The 21,693-nt window shown below is 37.0% G+C and overlaps 4 protein-coding genes across 7 annotated transcripts; 2 read left to right on the top strand and 2 right to left on the bottom strand.

The window, feature by feature from the left end:
- The first annotated feature begins 1,593 nt into the window (after positions 1-1,593).
- Positions 1,594-6,744, top strand: LOC105970426 (UBP1-associated protein 2C). Of its 2 annotated transcripts, none has more exons than XM_012995249.2 (2): positions 1,594-3,143; positions 5,314-5,640. In XM_012995249.2, the coding sequence occupies exon 1, from the start codon at positions 1,706-1,708 to the stop codon at positions 3,140-3,142; it is 1,437 nt and encodes a 478-aa protein (XP_012850703.2). In that variant the 5' UTR covers positions 1,594-1,705; the 3' UTR covers position 3,143; positions 5,314-5,640. The 2 variants fall into 2 exon arrangements, with proteins under 2 accessions (XP_012850703.2, XP_088678440.1); XM_088822314.1 differs by lacking the exon at positions 5,314-5,640 and adding an exon at positions 6,623-6,744 and having other exon boundaries at positions 1,614-3,143.
- A 516-nt stretch (positions 6,745-7,260) lies between these two features.
- On the bottom strand, positions 7,261-10,141 carry LOC105970303 (malate dehydrogenase, mitochondrial). The gene is made up of 7 exons (XM_088822315.1): positions 9,695-10,141; positions 8,901-9,074; positions 8,611-8,779; positions 8,451-8,512; positions 8,218-8,339; positions 7,799-7,916; positions 7,261-7,673 (listed from the first exon to the last, which is right to left on the bottom strand). The coding sequence occupies exons 1-7, from the start codon at positions 9,965-9,967 to the stop codon at positions 7,533-7,535; spliced, it is 1,059 nt and encodes a 352-aa protein (XP_088678441.1). The 5' UTR covers positions 9,968-10,141; the 3' UTR covers positions 7,261-7,532.
- Positions 10,142-12,679: 2,538 nt separating this feature from the next.
- Positions 12,680-16,107, top strand: LOC148768769 (malate dehydrogenase, mitochondrial-like). The gene is made up of 7 exons (XM_088822313.1): positions 12,680-13,142; positions 13,760-13,933; positions 14,069-14,237; positions 14,491-14,552; positions 14,642-14,763; positions 15,372-15,489; positions 15,691-16,107. The coding sequence occupies exons 1-7, from the start codon at positions 12,870-12,872 to the stop codon at positions 15,829-15,831; spliced, it is 1,059 nt and encodes a 352-aa protein (XP_088678439.1). The 5' UTR covers positions 12,680-12,869; the 3' UTR covers positions 15,832-16,107.
- Positions 16,108-16,162: 55 nt separating this feature from the next.
- Positions 16,163-20,841, bottom strand: LOC148768768 (transcription factor GTE4-like). Of its 3 annotated transcripts, XR_016033255.1 has the most exons (6): positions 18,077-20,739; positions 17,925-17,970; positions 17,740-17,841; positions 17,476-17,551; positions 16,274-16,446; positions 16,163-16,208 (listed from the first exon to the last, which is right to left on the bottom strand). XR_016033255.1 is itself a non-coding variant. In XM_088822311.1 (5 exons), the coding sequence occupies exons 1-4, from the start codon at positions 20,186-20,188 to the stop codon at positions 17,490-17,492; spliced, it is 2,322 nt and encodes a 773-aa protein (XP_088678437.1). In that variant the 5' UTR covers positions 20,189-20,841; the 3' UTR covers positions 16,194-16,446; positions 17,476-17,489. The 3 variants fall into 3 exon arrangements, 2 of the variants coding, with proteins under 2 accessions (XP_088678437.1, XP_088678438.1); XM_088822311.1 differs by having other exon boundaries at positions 16,194-16,446; positions 18,077-20,841; XM_088822312.1 differs by lacking the exons at positions 16,163-16,208; positions 16,274-16,446 and adding an exon at positions 16,845-17,305.
- Between the last annotated feature and the right edge of the window lie 852 nt (positions 20,842-21,693).

Below are 21,693 nucleotides of genomic sequence, written 5' to 3'. Positions count from 1 at the left end.
CAAAATAATATTTTGGAGTTATCTTTTTTCTGATTTTTTAGGGGGGAAAATGCTAAATGAAAAATTAATAGGGGGCGATGTCCCTTTTGTCCTACTAAAAATAATTATAAATATAATTTAACTTGGGAGTTATAAGGGCAGATATGAGAAAAGCAAAAGTAACTAATGCAACATTGTAATTATTATAGAGTTGCAATAATTATTATTAACATAATTTTAAGAAAAAATAAAAATTTCCGAATCGGATCATATATTTATGTATATTTTAACTTCAGTCCAAATAAAATTGAAAATTTTGGGAAATACATTTTTTTGAAATACGAAATGAAAAATATTGTTCCATAAAATCTGCGAAAATTAGAAAATTCGATATGATTTCCACCCATACGCAAATAAAAAATATTCCGAATTTATTCAAATTCCATTTTATTTAGACAATTTAAATATTTTTCCACAACAGGGTAAAAATTAAAGGTTACTTGGTAGATACAAGTTACAAAAACTTAAAATTAGATACTAATGTTTGGTAACATTTCTATTTTGTTTTCATTGATTCCCCAAAACAAAATTATATTTATTACACTTCTCAAATAATTTTCCCAAAACAATCTCAAAAGTTTATCTCTCCTTCAGATATGATGTGACTGCTACAGTAAAATGATTTGACTGCTACAGTAAAAAATGTATTCACTAAAAAAGTAAATAAATATCACTTCATCTTTCAATTTTTTTCTTATAAAATACATTTTTCTAACACTTTTAAATATGATGTGACTGCTACAGTGTATCTTTGTCTCCTTCCAAAAAATAAACAAACATTACTTTCATTCTCAAATTCTTTTCCCAAAACACATTTCCTCAAAATGAAATCAAAATAAGTTCCAAAACGCTTCCAAACATTGCCGTTACATTCCTAATTTATAAAAACAAGCAATTATTTCAAAATTCACTTAGATGGTGTTTGCATAAGTATATTTAAAATTAGAAGTCAGTTATTATGAATTAAGTGTGCATTAAGTGATTATTTTTAAAAGTTGAAATATTTTTAAATATTATAGAAAATGACCTTAAATAGATAAAACAGATGTCTGGGTGTTTTAAAAAAAAAAATTAAAACAACTTATTTTAAAAGAAACAAAAGCAATAGTACAAACACTTAATAATAGATTATTTTTTTTGAGAGAACTTAATAACAGATTATGAGAAAGAAAAGAAAGCTCAAAATTTGTTTCTAAAAGTTTTTACACACACCGCCTATAGTTTGAACTTTTTGTATATGATCCCCTTGCACTTTCAATATAGCACATGACTCCCTTGTATTTTAATATGAACATTAACCCCCTCGTATTTTCAAGAAAAATCTCTTCATAATGAGCATGATTATTTATCAAGTGGATTATCATAGGGGTTGATATGCATCTATTAAAAGTACAAAGGAATCACGTGCACAAAGTTCAAACTACAAAAAGGGTTACGTGCTTATATTGAACATATAAGGGGTCATGCGCACAAAACTCAAAATACTGGGGTTTAAGTGTAATTTACTCTTTTGCTATTTTGTTTTGCTATATAATCCCAATTAGATTAGAGATTAATCAAATCCGTAGATTTTCTCCTCCTTCAAAATAACTGTACTAACTGTACTCTCCTGCAAATCCAGTTATCTCCTCCGATTTAGGGTTTTTAGGGTTCTCCGATCGCCCAAATGGACCCAATTAAGAAGCGTAAAATCGACGGCAACGGCGTCGTACAGGCGGCGGACCACGGCTCGTTCAATCCCCTCATGCTCTCCCCCGACGATGCCCGGAAGATTCTCGAGCCCTTAACCCACGAACATCTCCTGGAAATTGTCCAGAATGCCCTCCTGCGCCACCGCGATGTCCTGGAATCGGTCCGTTCCATTGCCGATCGCGACGCCGCGCAGCGGAAGCTCTTCGTTCGCGGCCTCGGCTGGGAAACCACCACGGAGAAGCTCCGCGGGCTTTTCTCGTCTTACGGTGAGCTGGACGAGGCTGTTGTTATACTCGATAAGGTCACCGGTAAGTCGAAAGGCTACGGCTTTGTCACTTTCAAACACATTGATGGTGCGATCGTGGCCTTGAAGGAACCGAGCAAGAAGATTGATGGTAGGATGACTGTTACCCAGCTTGCCGCTGCTGGAATTTCCAGTGGTGGCGGCGGCGGCGGCAAACCTGGAGTGGGTGGTGGCGGTGGCGGTGGTTCTGGTGGGGTGAATAATCCGGTTGATGTCTCGACGAGGAAGATTTACGTGTCGAATGTGCCGTACGAAATGCCCGGCGAGAGACTTCTTCAGCATTTTTCGATGTACGGAGAGATTGAGGAGGGTCCGTTGGGATTTGATAAGGCAACGGGAAAGTCTAAAGGGTTTGCGTTGTTTGTTTATAAAACAGCTGACGCTGCAAGGGCATCTTTGGTTGATCCAGTAAAGAATCTAGATGGGCATCAATTGAACTGTAAGTTGGCAAGCGACGGGAAAAGAGGGAAGCCTTCTGGCGGTGGGCCCACGGGTGTCCATGGAGGTAATCAGGGTAATGCTGATGCGAATCATTCAATTGGTGCCACTCTGCCAGGCGGACAGTATGGTGGGTCTGGTGGGGTGGGTGGGGATTATAGTGGAAATTCCGGCAGCTTAGGTGGCGGTGTTAGACCTCGTGTAGGTGGGCCAGGATCAACGCCGATTGGGAGTCAAGCGGTGCTTAATGGTAGCTTTGGTTCTGGGAGTGGTGGGCCTTATGCAGGTGGTTCTCATTTTGGTGGGCCTATTAGGACTGGTTATGGCGGATTGACCGGTGGTGGTGGTGGATTGGGTTCAGGAGCAGGGTTGGATGGTAATAGTGGTGGTGCATATGCAGGATTTGGTGGTGGCAGTGGAAAAGGTGGGCCTTCTGGTGGTGGATTAGGCGGTGCTGGCAGTGGAATGGGTGCTGCAGGTCGTGGATCATCTTTGTACGGTTTGCCGCCTAGCTCGGCTGGGATGGGTTCTGGAGAGTATGCTCAAAACACAAATTACAGCTTATCATATGGTGGGTATCCAGGGCAGCATAATCAACCAGCAGGGGCATTCTCAGCATCTAGACTTCCACCAGGAGGAGCCTACCAAGGGATGCCCCCTTACTATTGAGGTAATGTCCTTTACCTATAATTTTTTCAACTTTCATTACTCAAATTTATATAATTGGTTCTGTCTGCACATAATGCTACCCTTTTTGTTTCCTCTTGCCAATATCATTTGTTCTCGTGTCATGACTTTGCGTGCTTGTTCTGGAAGCTTACTATGTGCTTGTTGAGATTCTTAGTTGACGCTTTGCATTGTTTAATTGTCTCATCAATTTGGTGAGACATACTTTTTACTGATTTTGATTTCTATAAATCTTGGTTTACCTGCTACCTTTTTTCTGCTGGACAGTCGCAATTTCTGCGTTCTCTGAGGAAGTTTTAGTTAGATCATAGTTGAATGTCTCTGATTGTGTTCTTTGGGCTTCTGAAAACAGCAGACTATTTGTTGGGCTTGATGCAAAGAGTGATTTTTGTGTCATTGTGATATCATTGGTTATGATCTATTGTTTAATTTGTATAATCACCATTATGTAGAATAAATTTTAATGGTAGTTTTCTTGCGCTTTACATTCTCTGCAGTGAATTTATTAGCTCTTTTACTTCCTTTGATATTAACAATGTACTTGCTGGACTTATGGATGAGAAAAGTTGTGAAAACCTACTAACAACTGCAAGTTGCCTGCATAATCGGAACGAATTTGCTATTCTCTGAGAAGAATTCACTGTCTCTTTCTCGCAATTTCTAGTAGAAGCTTTACTTACATGATAATTTTGCTTTCCCTTTTAAATTGGGATCCCGTGTGCATATTCTTTAATGTAAGATTCAAAATTGGTACCTGGGATTATGAGCAAATTCAGTATTTGTCTAGGCCCAGGCTCCCTCTATTTCTTTACTGGTCTACGGGACGGGTTCTTGATCACTTCTTGATCACAGCATCCTCCTTCAGAGAGGACATGGGGAGCATCTATGATCTTTTCAATAGGCCAATGCTGCTGTGACAACCTGATAAAACTTGAAAATTAAATGACTTTTTGTGACCATTTATTTTGCTGTGTTTATTTGGCATTGGACAATTTGTTACTATGGAATCTTGATCATTGAAGTGAACTGGCAGTATACGGGTCCATGACCTTCAGTCTTTATAGCATAGTTCTTTATGAATTGCTTCATTTGTCTTGGGCATTCACACATAGATATGTGCAGCGTTTTCTATTTAAGTTGTACAGTAATTCTTGCTACTGTTATATCTTTCTAGATGTTGCCTCATACATCTATCCTTCTTTTATGAGTATTATTTGAGCTCTACAAGTTTTGGATGTGCATCCTCGTTATTTTTTTGAACTGCATTATTGATGTATAGGTGGTCCTCCAACATGTTCCTCTTGATTCTAATGATGTCGTGCTGTAAAGGTTTAAGATTAATGTACAAGTTATGTTTTTGTTCTGCGTGTATTTCTCCTCATTTTCATGATACATACATGTGTTGGCCTGTTTTATAAAGTGCCTAGAAAAAAGTGCCTTGGGTTTATATGTTTGTGACTTGATTTTCTTGCTTGAGTGAGCGACATGTTCTTAAAATGTATTATTTGAGCTGGTGTCATGTTCTTTGGAATGTTGTATAATAGAAGATTTTTGTATTACTGTCTTTGTGAAGTCTTTTCTTTGTTTGAATTGCGGGATCAATACTTTCTGGCGTTTTGCCTAACTGTTATTACTTATTAGTAGAAGATATGTGGCATATGCATGTCGATTACGTACTGTCTTCTACCATGAAAGCTAGCAATCGTGTCCATGTTCTATACAGATACACATTCATGCTCAAGAGAGCATTCATGTATATATAGTAGTAGATAATAGCTTGAATTACTGCATTCATAAGGTCATTTATGCACACCTTTGTATCCCTTTGTCATATGAAACCGAATTTTGTTTCTTAGCTTACTCACCAGCCAATCAACTCATCGAACACAGTATAGTAGTAATGTTGCTCTATAAAATCCTGACTTTTGCATCATACGACATTTTCTCTTGAATGGAATACTCGTTTCTTTTGATGCATTTCCTGAACCTGAGAAATTATGCAATGTCCAATTTTGTCTTGTCTTGTGCTGTTACTTTGCAGTGATCATTTAGCTGCTTGTTTCTTGTTGTATGTGTTCTCCTAATGTGAAATCAGTTTTTAATCGGTTGGGTGCGGAATGATTTATTGAGTTGTGAATGAATGTTTGATTCAGGTTTATGACCAGCTTGTTGGTGCAGTAGCCTTAGTGGTTCTGGTGATTTTGCAAGCAATGTGCTCTGGCTTGATGATTTTGATTTGCTCTGTGTTTCGCCTCTTCTTCACTTCATCTTCATCTTATGATGTGATCTCTAATTGCTCGTAGTTAAACCGAGTTAGACAATTTTGCTGGAAATGCCAAAAAAAAGGGGTGGGTGGGTGGGTCGGTGGGTGAAGAAGAGGACTAGTAGAGTAGTTTGTACCTTTATGAATCCCATATTGTCTTCTCGTGTAATAATTTTACGTCTGCTTATTTTCCTATTAGAATGCTTTGTTTATTTTGTTCTGGTTGTTGGTGCTTGTTATGTTTCTTGTCTGTGATATTTTTTCCCCTCGTTGGTTTGGCTGAGAAATGCTTTGTGACTTGTTTTAATTAATATTTAAAACTAGCAGTAATGTGTGTGGATCGAAAGGCCCTTGATTTTGTGTCCCGTCAACATTGTTGTCATCAGGGTTTTGCTGCATTTTAAATACTCCGATTTCGAAATTTATAAAATGTCTCGTTGTGCATTATTCGGTCATTTAGTAAATCTAAGTTTTATATATGTTTGTATTTCATGTCCCCTTGCTGCATTGCTTCATTAAACAACTAATGTAGTAGAATGGTTTGCAGCCTTTTGTGTCTGTGTGGATCTGATTGCTTTCTCGATTCCATGTATTTTGGCAGTGTTTACAGTTCCTTGCTTGTATTTTCGGTTCGATTGTTTATTTTATTTTTCGTTTCTTCTCATGGGTTTGTTCTGTTTACTGCATTCCTAAACACAGTTCTTTATTAGCTTCCACTGTTTCACCTTACCTCAAGGGGGTGGCCGTAATTTAACCAAATAAATAAAACCACGTCTATCTTTCCTCGACTTCAAAATGGATGCAAACACGCTTCGTGAGTTTTGAGAAAAATGATACAAGCCAACCCTGATATGTCATGAAAAATACGAGCGTGGGGCCGTTTACAAACTAGTCTTAGTATAGGCTAGAAGATGCTTTCTTACAACTCTTAACTACTATTCTTGTGATTAAGTTTATCTGTCGTCTTGTTTTGTGCCAATCGAGAAAAACTTTTGTTGCTCCCTGAATTCTCATATGTCATTAGAAATCTGTTAGTTGTAAAACAATCTGTTAAATGTAGACTCTTCTTGGTGTGCATCGTCTACTTGCTTTCGGTGCTTCTATATGTACGAATATTTGTTACGTGAAGACGAACATTTGCTCCCTTTTGAATTGGCAATTAGCAGAGGTTTTTGCTTCGTCTTTACCCGTTGATTTAGCATAGGAATTTGAACCGTGGGAAGTAATTACATGCCAAAACAATCTTTTCTGAAAGCTAATCTATATTATGCTCGAGATTGGATGATTTTTGAGGTAGCTGCAGATTTATTTGAAGTATCGGAGAAACTATGCAAACCTTGCTGATTCTCTGTAGTGGTTTCTTACAGACACATTCTTTAGTTGTGATTTGTGTTCCTATTGTGGAACTAAAGAGTTTCTTGGTGTGTAAACTTGTTTTTTTTAATTGGTTACTGATTTTTCTGAGTGTCTTGAGGATGCTGATTGTACGGAGAATCGAATACGAGAACAAATTCGAGATAAATAGATGGCTTTAATGTTACGCCTTCGTCGCTTTTCCACTATTTGATTCTCCTTTTACATGTTCTTGCGGATAAAGTTTGCCTTTATGAAATTTTAATTTCTTCATTGTTGTGTGAGATTGATTTAACTATGTACGGTCAAAACATAGTTGGTAAATATTTCGAGAAAAAAAAAATAAGATTGCAAAGCATCAACTGTCATCAACAGTTAACACCAAGAAAACCGCCAACCGACAGATCGAAAAAACGTGCACCGTATGCTGTTTTAAAGTATAATTCATGCCCTTAATATAATTATCACGGCTGATGTAGGCAAATTCAACAATCGGAACGGAACGTCATTCATAATAATCAAAATACCCGATATCAAACTGAGCACATAGTTTGCAGGTAAAGAATTGTCGATTTTTGTATTATTTATTACATGCATGCAAATGAAAGCCTAGTGTACATCACAAGGCAAACATGCCACCTCTTCCATAGCAAGAACATTAATCGGAAATAGTAGTACAACCTAGTTTAAACGATGCAAAAATGTGACGTTCAAGACATGGTAATAAAAATTTCAGCACGATGGACGAATTCCAATTCAGTTGTCGTGAACGAATGCGATTCCCTTTTCGATCGAACTTTTCAACTCAGGTTTGAGAGCTTCCAAGCCTTGTTGCTCAAAATCGGATAGAGTACCCAATCCCAAGACTTCCTCCACACCATTCTTCCCAAGTCTCACCTGTTATTACCATACGAAAAGAACTACTGTTATAAACAATTTATTCCAACATTATGAACGAAACAGCAAAACTGGTCTATTATGTGTCTCTCTATTTTCTCGCACAAAAGGAATTTTTAACGCACCTTTGATGCAAAGAAAGGTAGATCGGTCACGGTAGATTGCACGAACGAGCATTCCACTACATCTGGGACTCCATTAAGTCCCTTCAAGCAAGCATCGGCAAATATGGCACCTGCATAGCTGCACGATTACGAGTGTAAGTTAGATCAACTGCAGATTACAGAGAGTGTAAGTTAGATCAACTGCAGATTAAAGAGTATACGCCAGTATTCAGAAATACAATCCGCTACAAACCAGAGGTGGCATCTTTATATCGTACCACCAAACTTTCGAGCATATTTAAATGATAAGAGGAATTTTATATCGTAATAGCTACTCGTGGATTAGATTAAGCTAATAGACCAAGTAACCATTTATTAACTGCCATTCTGAAAAGATATTAGTTGATCGATTTGAAAGGAAGTAGAAGTCCATCACTTACGCCATAGAAAGTGTAGCTGAACCTTTTCCAGCCTTAGCTTCAACGACTTCTGTCCCACCCTCTTGTGTTCTCTTTGTAAGAGCCTTAATTTCTTCGTCTGACAGGTTTCCACTCGGTGTGGCCTGAGTCAAAAGAGTCAACATAAGCGCCATCTACACCACTGATGCAATATTTAATGCCGGCAAATAAAGAATACGCAATGTGAAACCATAAAATTAATTAATTCGCAGTACTTGTGAAAACAAAGGTAGAATAGTGACTCCAGCATGACCACCAATCACAGGTACATTGACACCTGCTCAACAGAAAGTCGAACCAATTTAGGCAAACGCAAAAATCTCAGATCTAAAAATTGTATCCGTAAGTTAACAAACACAAATTCTACAAGCGTACCAGCCACATTGACTTTCGCCTTGCCGGCATAGAATGTTTTGGCCCTAACCACATCAAGAGTGGTCACACCAAACAGTTTCTTCTCATCGTATACCCCTCTGAGCTTGAAGACTTCGGCAGCAATTGGTACAGTTGAGTTTACAGGGTTGCTAATCATGTTGACAATAGCCTATATTTTTCGAAAGATCGAAAAACAAACGATTATAATCTTACTTAGACTTTGAGATGCAGCCGAAATAATCACATTTAGAAAAGGAAAAAAAAAATGAAAAGAAAGTTAGGTATGTTACATGGGGGCAATACTTGGCAATGGCCTCACAAAGAGATTTGACAATGCCGGCGTTAATCTTGAAAAGATCATCACGCGTCATCCCGGGCTTTCTGGGCACGCCAGCTGGAATTATGACTATATCTGAACCCTCCAAAGCCTGCCCTAACTGCTCGTCCGATGCATACCCTTTCACCTGTTCATACAAATATCATCAGGAAACTGCAATATACATACACATATATTTATTTATTTTTAAATAGAGATGCATGAATATCAAATACTGCAGCCAGACATTTGAAATGCAATTAAAGAATAATAGTTCATCGATCGAAGATGTAGAATTCGACCCATACAATATAATGTTCAATTTTTATTTTTTATCACTTAATCACAGTTTGAAAAGCAACGAAAACATAATACACGAAACAATAATTTTAAGTGTAATTTCAATTTAGTATTTACATTGCTTCCACATAAATCGTGATAGAAAACCAGAAATGGTCCAATCTGATCCAGCAATGTGAACGTATATATTTAGTTGAGCACAAATATGAAGATATACAACTATAGTTGAAGGAACCCAATCAAATTCAAGGCGCGTGGATATTTAGTTGAAGGAACCCAATCAAAATCAAGGCGCGTGGATATTTAGTTGAAGGAACCCAATCAAATTCAAGGCGCGTGGATAACAAAAAATATGAAGTTAGAGCATAGAAAATTCACAATTGAAGATACGAAACCAAAAGATGCGAGGGAGAAAGCAAAGTCCAGATTTTTCAGGCAAAGAGAGAGAGATGAAAAAGGCAGATAAACCTCAGATCTGGTGTTAATGTGGCTGACGTCAGCAGCAACGCCGGGGGTTCCGGCGATATCGTAGAGAGAGAGGCTGGAGACGAGAGGATTCAACTTCATCAGAAGTGATAGCGGCTGGCCGATCCCTCCGGCGGCGCCCAATATGGTTACCTTCCGCTCCGGCGCCGACTCAGACGCGAAGCCGCGGCTGGAGAAATACGAAGACGCTGACGTGGCGGAGGATGAGGTGGTGGTGCTCCTCCGGAATACAGATCTCAGCATGGCGGCCTTCATTTTCGTTTTCCGAGGGAGTGGTAGTGTAGACTGAAGAGAGGGAGGAATATTCCGGCGGATTTGAGTTGAAAATGAAATGAATAGTGAGTGATAAAGAAAGAGATTTTTTGGGGCGGGGGTTTTAAGGGCAACGGGCGGTCGTGAAATTCGAGGTTCGCATTATTTTATTTATTTATTTATTTATTATTATTATTATTATTATTATTATTATTATTATTTTTTTTTTTTTTTTATCATTTTAAGTTATGATAAATTCAATTCTAAGAAACTAAATTTTTACTTGTTGCAGGCATTGTTATCAAAATCGTACGATTTACGATTTGAATCGTACGATTCGATTCTATTTGAATCCTTCTGGATTCAAATCGTTGAATAAATCGTACGATTTACATTCGATTTGTACGATTTACGGTTCGATTTGTACGATTTTCAGCAAAAAAATATATTTTTAGAATAAAATTAAAAATTGTGCTAAAATATTAGATTTTAAGTACAAATACAATAATATATGATAATTCCTCGTAATACCAACACTTTTACATCATATAATAACTATTTTTTCTTCTTTTAATATTGTTCATCTGGAATTGTATTTTTTTTAAATTAATAATATTTTTATTGTACTTTACAATTCTAATAACATTTTAAAGTAACAGGTATATTCAAGAGATTTTTATTGTTATTTTTTTCATTGTTGTATTTGATTTACTCGAACACACTTCAATTGCCATGCATTGACAAATACTACAAATTAAATTAAATTCTTTTGATATTAAACTTTTTGTTTTTATTGTGTTAAATTTTTGTATAGTCCATTTACTATTAAATTTTAAATATTAGATATTAATCATATAACCTTGTAGTTTAATTGTAGATTTCTATGCAACAATGTATATATATATGGGTAAATTACACTCACACCCATGAGGTATGCTTAAATAACTGTAAGGTCCCTGTGGTATCGATAATTACACTCACCCCCCTGAAAGGTAGTTAAAAACTCTAACGGGATAATGCATTGGATACATTATTTCGATAGGGTTCTAATGGACTATTACTTTTAGCTAGTTTTGGAGATAACATAGAGTTATGGGAAGTTATGGGGTGACATGGCTCCCCCAATATTTTTTAAATCACCCATAACTATTTGTTGTCTTCACCACTTCCTGAAACCAATAGTCCGTTAGAACTCTATCGTAATAACGTATCCAATGCATTATACCATTGGAGTTTATAACTACGTCTCACGGGGGTGAGTGTAATTATCGATACCACAGGGACCTTAAAGTTATTTAAGTATACCTCAGGGGTGTGGGTGTAATTTACCCTATATATATATATATATATATATATATATATATATATATATATATATATATATATATATATATATATATATATATATATGTTGTTAATATTATACAATGTCTCATAAATATGTGTACATCATTTAATATATTAATATATTAGTATTTTAATGAAATTTAATAAATTTCATGATTTACTATTCGCAATTTCGACAAAACGATTTTCGATTCGATTTACGATTTGATAACCATGGTTGCAGGCATGGATTGAAATTTCCCTTTATTTTTTGTAGGGTCTATATAGGGGTAATAAATGTTGAATCAACTCTTGAGCTCAATGAACTGGCTCGAAAAACTCGAATTCGAGTTTTTCATAGTTTGTCAGCTTTCTTTATATTTATATTTTTTATTTTTATATATTATTTTTATTTAGATAACAAATAACAATATAAAATATAATAATAATAATAATAATAATAATATAAAAAGCATATAAAGATTTAAAAATATATAATTACAGTTCATTGTTTATTTGTGATTTTTTATTATGATATAAATAATTTTAATAATAATAAAAAAAATGAAAAAAAATGAAGGTTCTCCAAAAGGTCAATTTAAAAGAAATGATTATTTGTTAATGCTCATAGTTGAGACTTTTATTTGAGTTTGAACATTCAATTTAAAAGGAAATTATATGTAATAAAGAGAGAACAATAAAAGGTTGCAAGTAGGGTTGGAAATCGGAATGCAATAGAGATGTTGCATCCCATATTATTTAGTTTGAATATTTTCTTGCAAATTAAAAAAAAAAAAAAAAATAGGAACTTTTTTTTGAATTTTCTTTCATTTTTCTGCAACATTTCAAAAATGATAAAAAAAAATATTGTTAAAAAATCTCATTACATCTGAATTTTGAACAATAGATTATAAACTAATGTAGTTTCCGAAATTTCCAAAATTCCACCGATTCTGAGACATTTGAAAATCAGTATGAATTTTTGCATTCCGATTTTTTTGGAACCGAAATTTGAATCCATTTTTTTACTTCTGTACAAAATTGAAAATTTTCCAAAAAAATGATTTTCGACCCATTCCGTTCGATTTCTACCCGACGTGCAAGCAAGCCTTTCAAAAAAGGAAAAGAAGGTTGGGTTATATGAATTGATGCAAAAGAATAGTTCTTGCATTGAATATTCCTATCTCTCTTTCTTCCTTTTTTTTATCTTCGTTCTTCGTTTTTAGATCTTTTATTCACAATAAGATAAAAAAAAATCTTTATTTCTATTTAATTAAAGAAATAACTAAAACAATAACATAAATTGTTTTTATTTATTAAAATTGACATTTTAGTTTAAAAAAACATAAACATGACTATTTCAAACAAACTCAGATATCAAATACTTCCAATGGTTGTTAAATTACATTAATTTTTACCAAAAAACAAAAAGAAAGAAAGAAAAACAAATTAGAATAAAAAAATATAAATTATATATATAATTGCATAACCACTCTCACTGTTCATTTACATCTCTCTCTATTTCTCTCTCTTCTTTCTCTCTCACACAGAAACACACACTCAGATCAAACAGAAAAAAATGAAGTCGGCGATACTGAGATCCGTTCTCCTGAGGAGCACTGCATCATCCGCATCCGCGAGGACGACGGCGTCGTATCTATCGAGCCGCGGATTCTCCGCCGAGTCGGCGCCGGAACGGAAAGTAACCATCTTGGGGGCCGCCGGAGGAATCGGCCAGCCCCTGTCTCTTCTGATGAAACTGAATCCCCTCGTCTCCAGTCTCTCTCTCTACGATATCGCCGGCACCCCCGGCGTTGCTGCTGACGTCAGCCACATCAACACCAGATCTCAGGTCCTATTGCTTTTTCCCCCCTCTCAATTTTTTAGTCAGAAATTCTGAATTGTTCCTCCGTTGTGTAATTGTTCATTGCAATTGAGTTAATTTTTGGAATATTTTATCTGGCTCGTTTTTATGTTTGGATCCCTAATTGTGATTGATCCTCTGTTTTCTTGCTATATATGTTTCCCTTTATTATTAATTTCTCAGGTTTTTTCAATTATTTAATTGAAACAATTTTAATTATTATTATTGTTCTTTAGTTTTTCTGATTTTTTTTGATTTTTTTAATTGTATTGCGGATATTGTCGAGCCAAAGTATATATTGAGGAGGCTGGTATTTGTTTCTAGTTTTTATCTTTGCGAGTAAAAGTTAACTGATTGCACTGAAATTTGTGTATTAATGTGTCTGGAATTCGTGTGTACACGTTTCGTTTTAACTTGTGTGTTGAAATGATGGAAATTATCTTACATGTAGTTTCTGCTGATTGAAGTTTTCGAACTTGGATTGTACGGGCTATTATGCTCGAAACCCGTTCCATCTCGACATTCTTGCTTCTTTATTTGATACTATATCTGTTGCATTATTTTGATGATATATCTGAAATTATGTATTCGGCTTGTATGAACAGGTGAAGGGGTATGCATCAGAAGAGCAGCTAAAGGAGGCTTTGGAGGGTTCAGATCTAGTCATCATTCCAGCCGGTGTGCCTAGAAAGCCCGGCATGACCCGTGATGATCTTTTCAAGATTAATGCAGGCATCGTCAAATCTCTCTCTGAGGCCATTGCCAAGTATTGCCCCCATGTAATACACCTATCTTTTTTTTTTCTTTCTACATGGTTATGCTTTCTCGAATTCTTATTTTGGCGGTTTCTTTTCATTGCTTTCCGATGTCTGATAAGAGTGAAATCGTTTGTATTTGACATCGACAAAAAATAGGCTATTGTGAACATGATTAGCAACCCTGTAAACTCAACTGTACCAATAGCGGCTGAGATCTTCAAGAGCAAGGGAGTGTATGACCCAAGGAAACTGTTTGGTGTGACCACTCTTGATGTGGTTAGGGCCAGAACTTTCTATGCTGGCAAGGCCAATGTCAATGTAGCTGGTATGTTATATTAATATATATATATATATATATATATATATATATATATATATATATATATATATATATTAATATATATATATATATATATATATATATATATATATATATTAATATATATATATATATATATATATATATATATATATATATATATAAACTTCTGAATAGTGCTCGTTAGCCTAAGGTTATGATTTTACATGTCTATGATTTTTGCATTACCTAAACTTGTCCCCTCAATTCTCTTTGACAGATGTCAATGTACCTGTAATTGGAGGTCATGCTGGAGTTACTATTCTCCCTTTGTTTTCACAAGTACAGAAATCACTTTTCGCCGTTGTATTTAGGAATTAATTTTTGCAATAATGTTGTGAATGACACTTAACTTTGGTTCTTTGCTATAGGCTACACCAAAAGCAAATCTGTCGGATGAATATATCAAAGCTCTCACACAAAGAACACAAGATGGTGGGACAGAAGTTGTTGAAGCTAAGGCTGGAAAGGGTTCGGCTACACTTTCAATGGCGTAAGTGACGGTCTTCTGCTTGCTTTGTGTTGATTTTTTTTTTGCCACTTCTCCTTAAGAGTTTTAGCAGAGTCACTTTGATGGATGGTATTATTTTTGAACAGCAAGTATATTTGCTCATGTCTTCTACATTTACTACTCATCTATCAGCAACTAGAAATAGTCAGCACCAGCCTTAGAGTTTCTAAATTGCTTTCTAAGGTCATCCTTTTCTCAGCATAAAAGATGTCAATGCACGCTATTCACTGCTGGGTATTATATTGTAGAATATTACATATAGATACTATACATCAAAATCTCTTCTAGTAGTGATTTTTAGTGCAAATTTAGCCAATCTGTATCAGCTTTTCCTCACCCCTCCCTACTCAGCCCCAAAAATAACTGCAAGTGGTAATTGTTATCGAAACCCGTAATTGTTGGTTGATCGGTTTTAACAAAGAATCCAATTAATTGTTTGCATAAATTTCATCAATCATTTATATCCCCTAATAAATTTAATGGTGTGACATGAGATGCTGCCCCTGATTAGTGGTGAATGTACTTCTGATTACTCTGTATCTGCTTGTCATGATAGGAAAGTCGATCTGACAACATCTTAAACTGTGCAGCTACGCAGGCGCCATATTCGCGGATGCTTGCTTAAAAGGACTTAACGGGGTCCCAGACGTCGTGGAATGTACATTCGTGCAGTCTACTGTGACTGAGCTACCTTTCTTTGCATCCAAGGTATGTTATTATTAAAATAGAATATCAAAATAGACGTGTCTATATTTCGTCTCGGACTCATTTATGTTCCCACTTGGGTATTTTGCATGTTGGAAGCACCTAATTTTGCTGTTGCAATACGAGTAAAGAATATGCTTAGCTATTTGCCTTTGCTGTTGAAGTGATGCTATATAACACCACTTTTTATGATTGCATTAACAGGTGAGACTTGGTAAGAATGGTGTGGAGGAAGTTCTTGGTTTGGGTCCTCTGTCTGACTTTGAGCAACAAGGATTAGAAGCTCTGAAACCTGAGTTGAAAAGCTCGATCGAAAAGGGAATCGCTTTTGCCCATGGCAAATGAAGTGTGATTTAGTTGAACAACATGCCAATTACAAAAGACAACCACAATTTTGCATTTATTTGCCCCATATATCTATTATGGTATTATTACGGTAGAGATCCATCTTGCCTACGTCGTGGTGTTACTAGGTTCAATACAGATGAGATGTAATAAAACGTGTAGCCTGACTACACAATTGAGTTGCTTGCAGGCAAATAATGTGGTTGGAGTTTCGGAATACTTGGGATTTTTTCCTGGTCGCGATTAATTTGATACATTATTGTGTAGTTTTATTGACATGTTTTTGCAACTGTTGTTCGCCTATTTCTCGATTCTTGGCACATGAATTTAAAAAAAAATAATAATAATTTAAATATATGTACAACAATAAAGAGGCTCTAATGGCCTCAAAAGCCATTCGTTGCTAGACAAAATGGTGGCAAGAAAAGATCCTAGTAGAGGCTTTTTCTTATAACAAGAAATTGGTAGAAATTTACATCTAATACATGTCATTTTAATAACCATATCCTAGCGAATCAAAATTACATATTCTTTTAACAAAAGAAACCCCAAATGTTAAATATTCGCGAGCCCAGGTCGAAGAAAATGCACCCGTTTTTCACGTGGCTGTTCAACCTGAAAGAAGCCATTTGCAAGCAGAGATTATCAGAATGTTCATCAAACAGTCGGTTCATTCATCATACATGTTATTTCCATTCAACACATTAAGACCTTATTTGGTTGCCTGGATAAAATTACTCAACATAAGATTAAATAATCTAATGAAAACCCAATTATTTAATCTAACGTCCAACAAAAAAGCTTCCTGAAAGGCAAGATCAAGCCACGATAACAAAATATTTGCGGGTTGACCCGGGGCAATTTGGTGGGAATACCAAACAAAGTCCAATTAATCAGTTAATAATGGCTAATCTCCGCAACCAAACGAGGCCTAAGTGAATAAAAAAAAAAAGGTTCCAAAACCACTAAAATGATTGCTCTAACATTAAGTAAATAAATCAACAGAAGAATAATTCAGAAACTCCAAAAGATTTTATCATTGAATTCAAGTTGCAATACTTGACAATGAAGCCCTGAGGAAAACATTTCCCTACATATAAACTGAACTCTTCGCCCGTCGTATAAACCTTTAATTAGGAAAGTTTTGAAAAACTCTCTCAAAGAATTACAGGTCACATACGACAGGTCAATATGGCAGTCCAAGCCATAGGCAAAGCTTATATAAAATGGAAGCTTCCAATTCTTGCAATCAAAACATGTCTAACTAGACTGGCTGGTTTGAAATCGGATGCCAAATTCCAATATCGCATCCTTCAAACTACAAAACAACTTTCTTCATTGCCCTTTAAATAGTACAAGTGCAGCATCGGCTAATAATAGGTGAGCCGTCCTTCAAAATTCAAGCAAACTTCACTTGACATCAAGTACAAATATTAGAGATGCTCAGATTCCAAACTCACAGCCACTCTACAGACTGAAAAAAATAGCTTATAACATCCATAACCAGCTCTCCATATATATCAATGAAAATGAAATTAGTCATGGAACTTATATGCAAAATGGTTCCAAAAGTCGTGATGGCTCGGAAATATGTTTTACACAGAAAAAAGGGACCAGTACAAAGTGAAGACATCTCTCCTATACCTTAATCATATCCTTCATGTCTTCGGTGAGTGCCCAGCATCCGAGTCATCACCAGATGAACTGTCGCTATCCGAATCTGCAAGTTCAGGAAAAAAAAAGAGTTAAAAACAATAAAGAATCTCATACAAACGAAAAAAGGACAGTGAACATCATGAACCAAACACCTCATTACATCATATGCAGGCCCGAAATAAAGAGGATCATAAGTGGAATCGAGAAATGTCCAAACAGTGAGAACATAGAAGGAAAAGAACTATCAATTACCGCTTGAAGTCGATCCAGATTCGGAGGTGGAACCGCTTGAACTGCTGGACTTGCTTCCATCAATACCCTGTTTTTCGCCTTCAGCATTACTCTTCTGGAAAGCTTTAGAAGGAAAAAAAAAATCCAAACTTCAGAACAATGATTTCACAATACAATCGAAGTCCGCATTAAGAACAATACAGTACCTGCCCCACTCGCAATCTGACCGTTCGCATCTGCCTGAGTTTTGCTCTGCAATATGGTTTAGATCAGAATCTCAATGCATTTCAATAAGATCCAACGGGAGGCAAATTTAAATTTTTTTGCAATAAAAGGAAAAAAAATCTCCCACTCTTACCGTGAATGCACCATTCTTATTAGCTACCATTCTCGCTTGAAGAGCGAGCTCAGCTTTCCTTTTGTTCTTGCTCAAGCTCTTTTTGTAGTTAGTCACAAACCTATCGAGCTCCCACAGAGTTTCTGTATCCACAACGTCAATATCCACCTCAATCTCATCACCTTGCTGAGAAACTGCCGTATTCCTCTTCTTAATGATCTGAACAATAACATCAAGTTTCTCAGCGGGCAAGCCCTGAAGATTGGTGCTAAGTCTCTGTTTCTCATCATAAGTCATATCTCTTTTATCGGGATCCTTTGCTTTAGGTTTTCTTGGAACAGAAGTCCTTACAGCATGAGGTCGTTGGATTATTGACTCTGGCCTATCGGTAATCATCATCTGTGCAGCTGCAGGAGCATACAAAGGAATAGGAGCAAGGGCATATGCAGGGGCCTGCACTACAGAAGGTGGCGCAAAATAGGATTGAGGAGGGGCCTTTCCAGAAGTAGGAGTAGGCAATCCTCCATCCTGATACATCGGATATCTCCAATGAGGATTGTACTCCGTCTCTATAATCCCCCATCTCTCTTCGAAAATCTGCAACAGCTGCTCAGCCATAATGTGTACGTCGTGCCCCTTTGGATTATAAGTCATGGCATTACTGAAAACAAGCCGTACATCCTCTGCAAACTCCCATGGAGACTTGTACAAGTTCTGCGACAGCCTTGTCTTAATTGTACCCAAATCCATAGGATGCTTGATTATATCATGGTAATCAACCAACCCCAGGGTCTTGACATTCACCGGCTCGTTAAACACCCAACCATGCTTGTGCTTCATCAACCGCTGAAGTAAGCTGCTACAGTTCTTGAAAACCTGATTTTTCCTCTTATCGAACGCAAAACCGAAGCCAAAGCCACGTTCTTGCCCTCTACTATGTTTCCTCCCACTATTTGTCTTCAACCTCTTATTACTTTCAGGAGGCAGCCTGTCCTTCCCCAAAAGGAACTCCGAATTTCTGTAATACTGATTCGCCTTTGGTGTCCGTTTCTCCTTCTCGACAAACTCGCCACCCTTGTGATTATTTTCCATCACTGCAACACTGAGCTGTCTACTGTACGTCCTCGGTTCAAGATTCCGTGGGGCCCCCATATCAGAGTTCATTCTTGATAATATCATAGGCCTCGTTTCTTGGTGGCCCACCTCCGAGTTTACTCTTACCGACAATCTCCTGTCGACGACATTGATTCGAGGTTGCTGAGGCTGAGGTTGAGGATGAATGTAAGCACCAATATTGGCACCCCCATTACTGATATGATTACTGTTATTACTAATAATACTGCTGCTAATCTGAGTACTGTACGAAGCAAGCTGAAGCTCCTTGGCCTCAAACTGTTTAACTAACCTACTAACGTGATCGAGCTCACATTCTAGCTTCTTCCTAAGCTCTTTAATCTCGATCAACGGGGTTTCTTTATATAATTTAAACCTAATCCTATCGTCAATACTAGTTATCACGAGCGGCTTCACAACTCCATTGGCATTTCCATCATTTTGTGCCCCGTTCTCAGCGGGCAGCGCCAGCACATCAACTTCTCTGCCGTTTGAAAGGCCGTTTTCATCGGAAAAAGGTGACGACTCTCTCGTGTTCTCTGCCCTGACCTCAACTGTCTGCAATGGCTCATCTGCCCTACAAACAGAGGATAGGTTTTTCAAATTCTCCGCAGACAAGGGTATATCTTGTGGTTGTTCTTGCAGAGATTTGTTCGGCGACCCACGTGAGAGACTCTGTTCAGTTACTACATCTGCAGGATATTCCGGGATAAGACGGGCCCCGTCTGTCCTGTCGGGAGGGGTCGACAAGGTGGAAATATCGGGAGCAGCGGAATTGGTCGCAAGGGTGGTGCAGGAAACCTCAGGGGGTATGGGCGTGGGTATCCCGGAGGTGCTAGGGGCGGCAGAGCGGTGGCTCTCCGCACCGGAGGTTGTGGTGGCGAGGGTATCTTTATCATTGCAGGTTTTCGAGGCTTTCAATCGATGCCGCCGCGTATAGACTTTCCTATTTTCCGGCCAACGAGACCCTCCTCTCGAATTCAAATCATCATGTGAATCCCCTATTGTCGCCGAAGCCATACATGTAAATCACCACCAATTAGTGTGTGTATATATAAACCCTAATTTTTCCCCCAAAATCAGCCCTGAAAAATCCCGAGATAAGCCGGATTAAAAAACTCTAGGGTTTCGAAAATTATAAAATTAGTCAAACAAACATCGAAACCAGGGGGGAATCAACGACCAGAATCAAGGAAAAAGAAAGAGAAAAACCCTAGCTCATCCGAATCAAAAAGACTGTGTATATATACAGGTATATATATATAATATATACGCAGATCTGGTTTTTACAACCACCAGAAAGTATTCAAAAAGAAGAAAAAGAAAATCAATAGATCTGAAATCGGATATGGATAAAAGGATATAATCAAGGAAACAAAAGGAATTAAAAAAAAAAAAAAAAAAGCAGAAAATTAATTTAGGGTTTGAGGGTACGAGAGAAGAAGAAGAAGAGGCGTGCGCTCTGTTCTTCGATCCGAATTCCGCACTCGCTTTCTCTCTCTAAATTTTTTTTTTTTTTGGGTTTCTCTCTCTAAACGGATCTGTGGATCGCTACTGTCGGGCGGCGCAGTGGCTTTAATCGCACGCGCTTGATCCAAAGGCGGTGGGAGACTGCCACGTCATTGACGCGTGAAAGAGCGTGGATGGAATACGAAGGGATCTCTTTGATTCGCTCGTGTGCGTCACACGTCACGCCGTTCCTTATTTAGTGTTTGTTCTTTCTTTAGGGACTTATTTGCAATACAACTTTGATTTTGGCAGTACATGAGTACAAACTACAAAGTCTAATAATATATTTTAGGGTAAATTCCACTTTACCCCCTCGTACTCTGCCCAAGAACCACTTTACCCCCTCGTACTCTTAATTTCGTCGATTTACCCCCTTGTACTTGTACAATTTCCCAATACAACCCTCTTCGTAAACTTTCTTCGATTTTGACTCTGACGCCATTTGGTCAATAGTCAAAATATTGACGTAGATATTGAATTTTTTTGATTTTGACTCTCGAGATTAGAAAAGAGAAAGTTTCACACATTCATATATTTTTTTCTTTGCACTGGGTGGAATCGATCAATTTTTGGGTCTTGATTTTTATTAAGTCAGGGGTTCAATTTGGGGATATCTTGGAAGGGGAAGTGGTGGGAGAAGAAGAAATGACAATATTAACGGAGGAGAAACGACGCGTTATAGGCAGTGGCAATTTTGTAATTAACAGAGTTGACCAAACGGCGTCAGAGTCAAAATTGACAAAAGTTGAAGGAAAGGGTTGTATTGGGAAATTGTACAAGTACAAGGGGGTAAATCGATGAAATTGAGAGTACGAGGGGGTAAAGTGTTTCTCAGGCAGAGTACGAGGGGGTAAAGTGGAATTTACCCTATATTTTATGCATATTATATTTCCAATTATATATATATATATATATATATATATATATATGGGCATGGCCCATTTGATATAAATGGAAAATATATAGGGATATAAGTCCACCTCTAAATTCTTTATTTGAGATAACCCCCTTGAGAG

Source organism: Erythranthe guttata, chromosome 8 (genome assembly GCF_056151865.1).
Source record: "Erythranthe guttata isolate IM_541 chromosome 8, IM_541, whole genome shotgun sequence".
NCBI classification, from domain to species: Eukaryota; Viridiplantae; Streptophyta; class Magnoliopsida; order Lamiales; family Phrymaceae; genus Erythranthe; species Erythranthe guttata.
Note: the sequence above shows the minus strand (reverse complement) of the source record. Positions and strands in the feature narration are given on the sequence as shown.

Coding starts and splice junctions, on each gene's coding strand:
- LOC105970426 (XM_088822314.1), top strand. CDS start 1,706: ATGGACCCAATTAAGAAGCGTAAAATCGACGGCAACGGCGTCGTACAG.
- LOC105970303 (XM_088822315.1), bottom strand. CDS start 9,967: ATGAAGGCCGCCATGCTGAGATCTGTATTCCGGAGGAGCACCACCACC. Junction 8,513..8,610: donor GGCGAAAGTCAATGTGGCTG/GTACGCTTGTAG, acceptor TCTGTTGAGCAG/GTGTCAATGTACCTGTGATT. Junction 7,674..7,798: donor TACCTTTCTTTGCATCAAAG/GTGCGTTAAAAA, acceptor TGGTAATAACAG/GTGAGACTTGGGAAGAATGG.
- LOC148768769 (XM_088822313.1), top strand. CDS start 12,870: ATGAAGTCGGCGATACTGAGATCCGTTCTCCTGAGGAGCACTGCATCA. Junction 14,553..14,641: donor TTCTCCCTTTGTTTTCACAA/GTACAGAAATCA, acceptor TCTTTGCTATAG/GCTACACCAAAAGCAAATCT. Junction 14,764..15,371: donor TCGGCTACACTTTCAATGGC/GTAAGTGACGGT, acceptor TAAACTGTGCAG/CTACGCAGGCGCCATATTCG.
- LOC148768768 (XM_088822311.1), bottom strand. CDS start 20,188: ATGGCTTCGGCGACAATAGGGGATTCACATGATGATTTGAATTCGAGA. Junction 17,971..18,076: donor ATAAGAATGGTGCATTCACG/GTAAGAGTGGGA, acceptor ACCATATTGCAG/AGCAAAACTCAGGCAGATGC. Junction 17,842..17,924: donor TCAGATTGCGAGTGGGGCAG/GTACTGTATTGT, acceptor TTCCTTCTAAAG/CTTTCCAGAAGAGTAATGCT.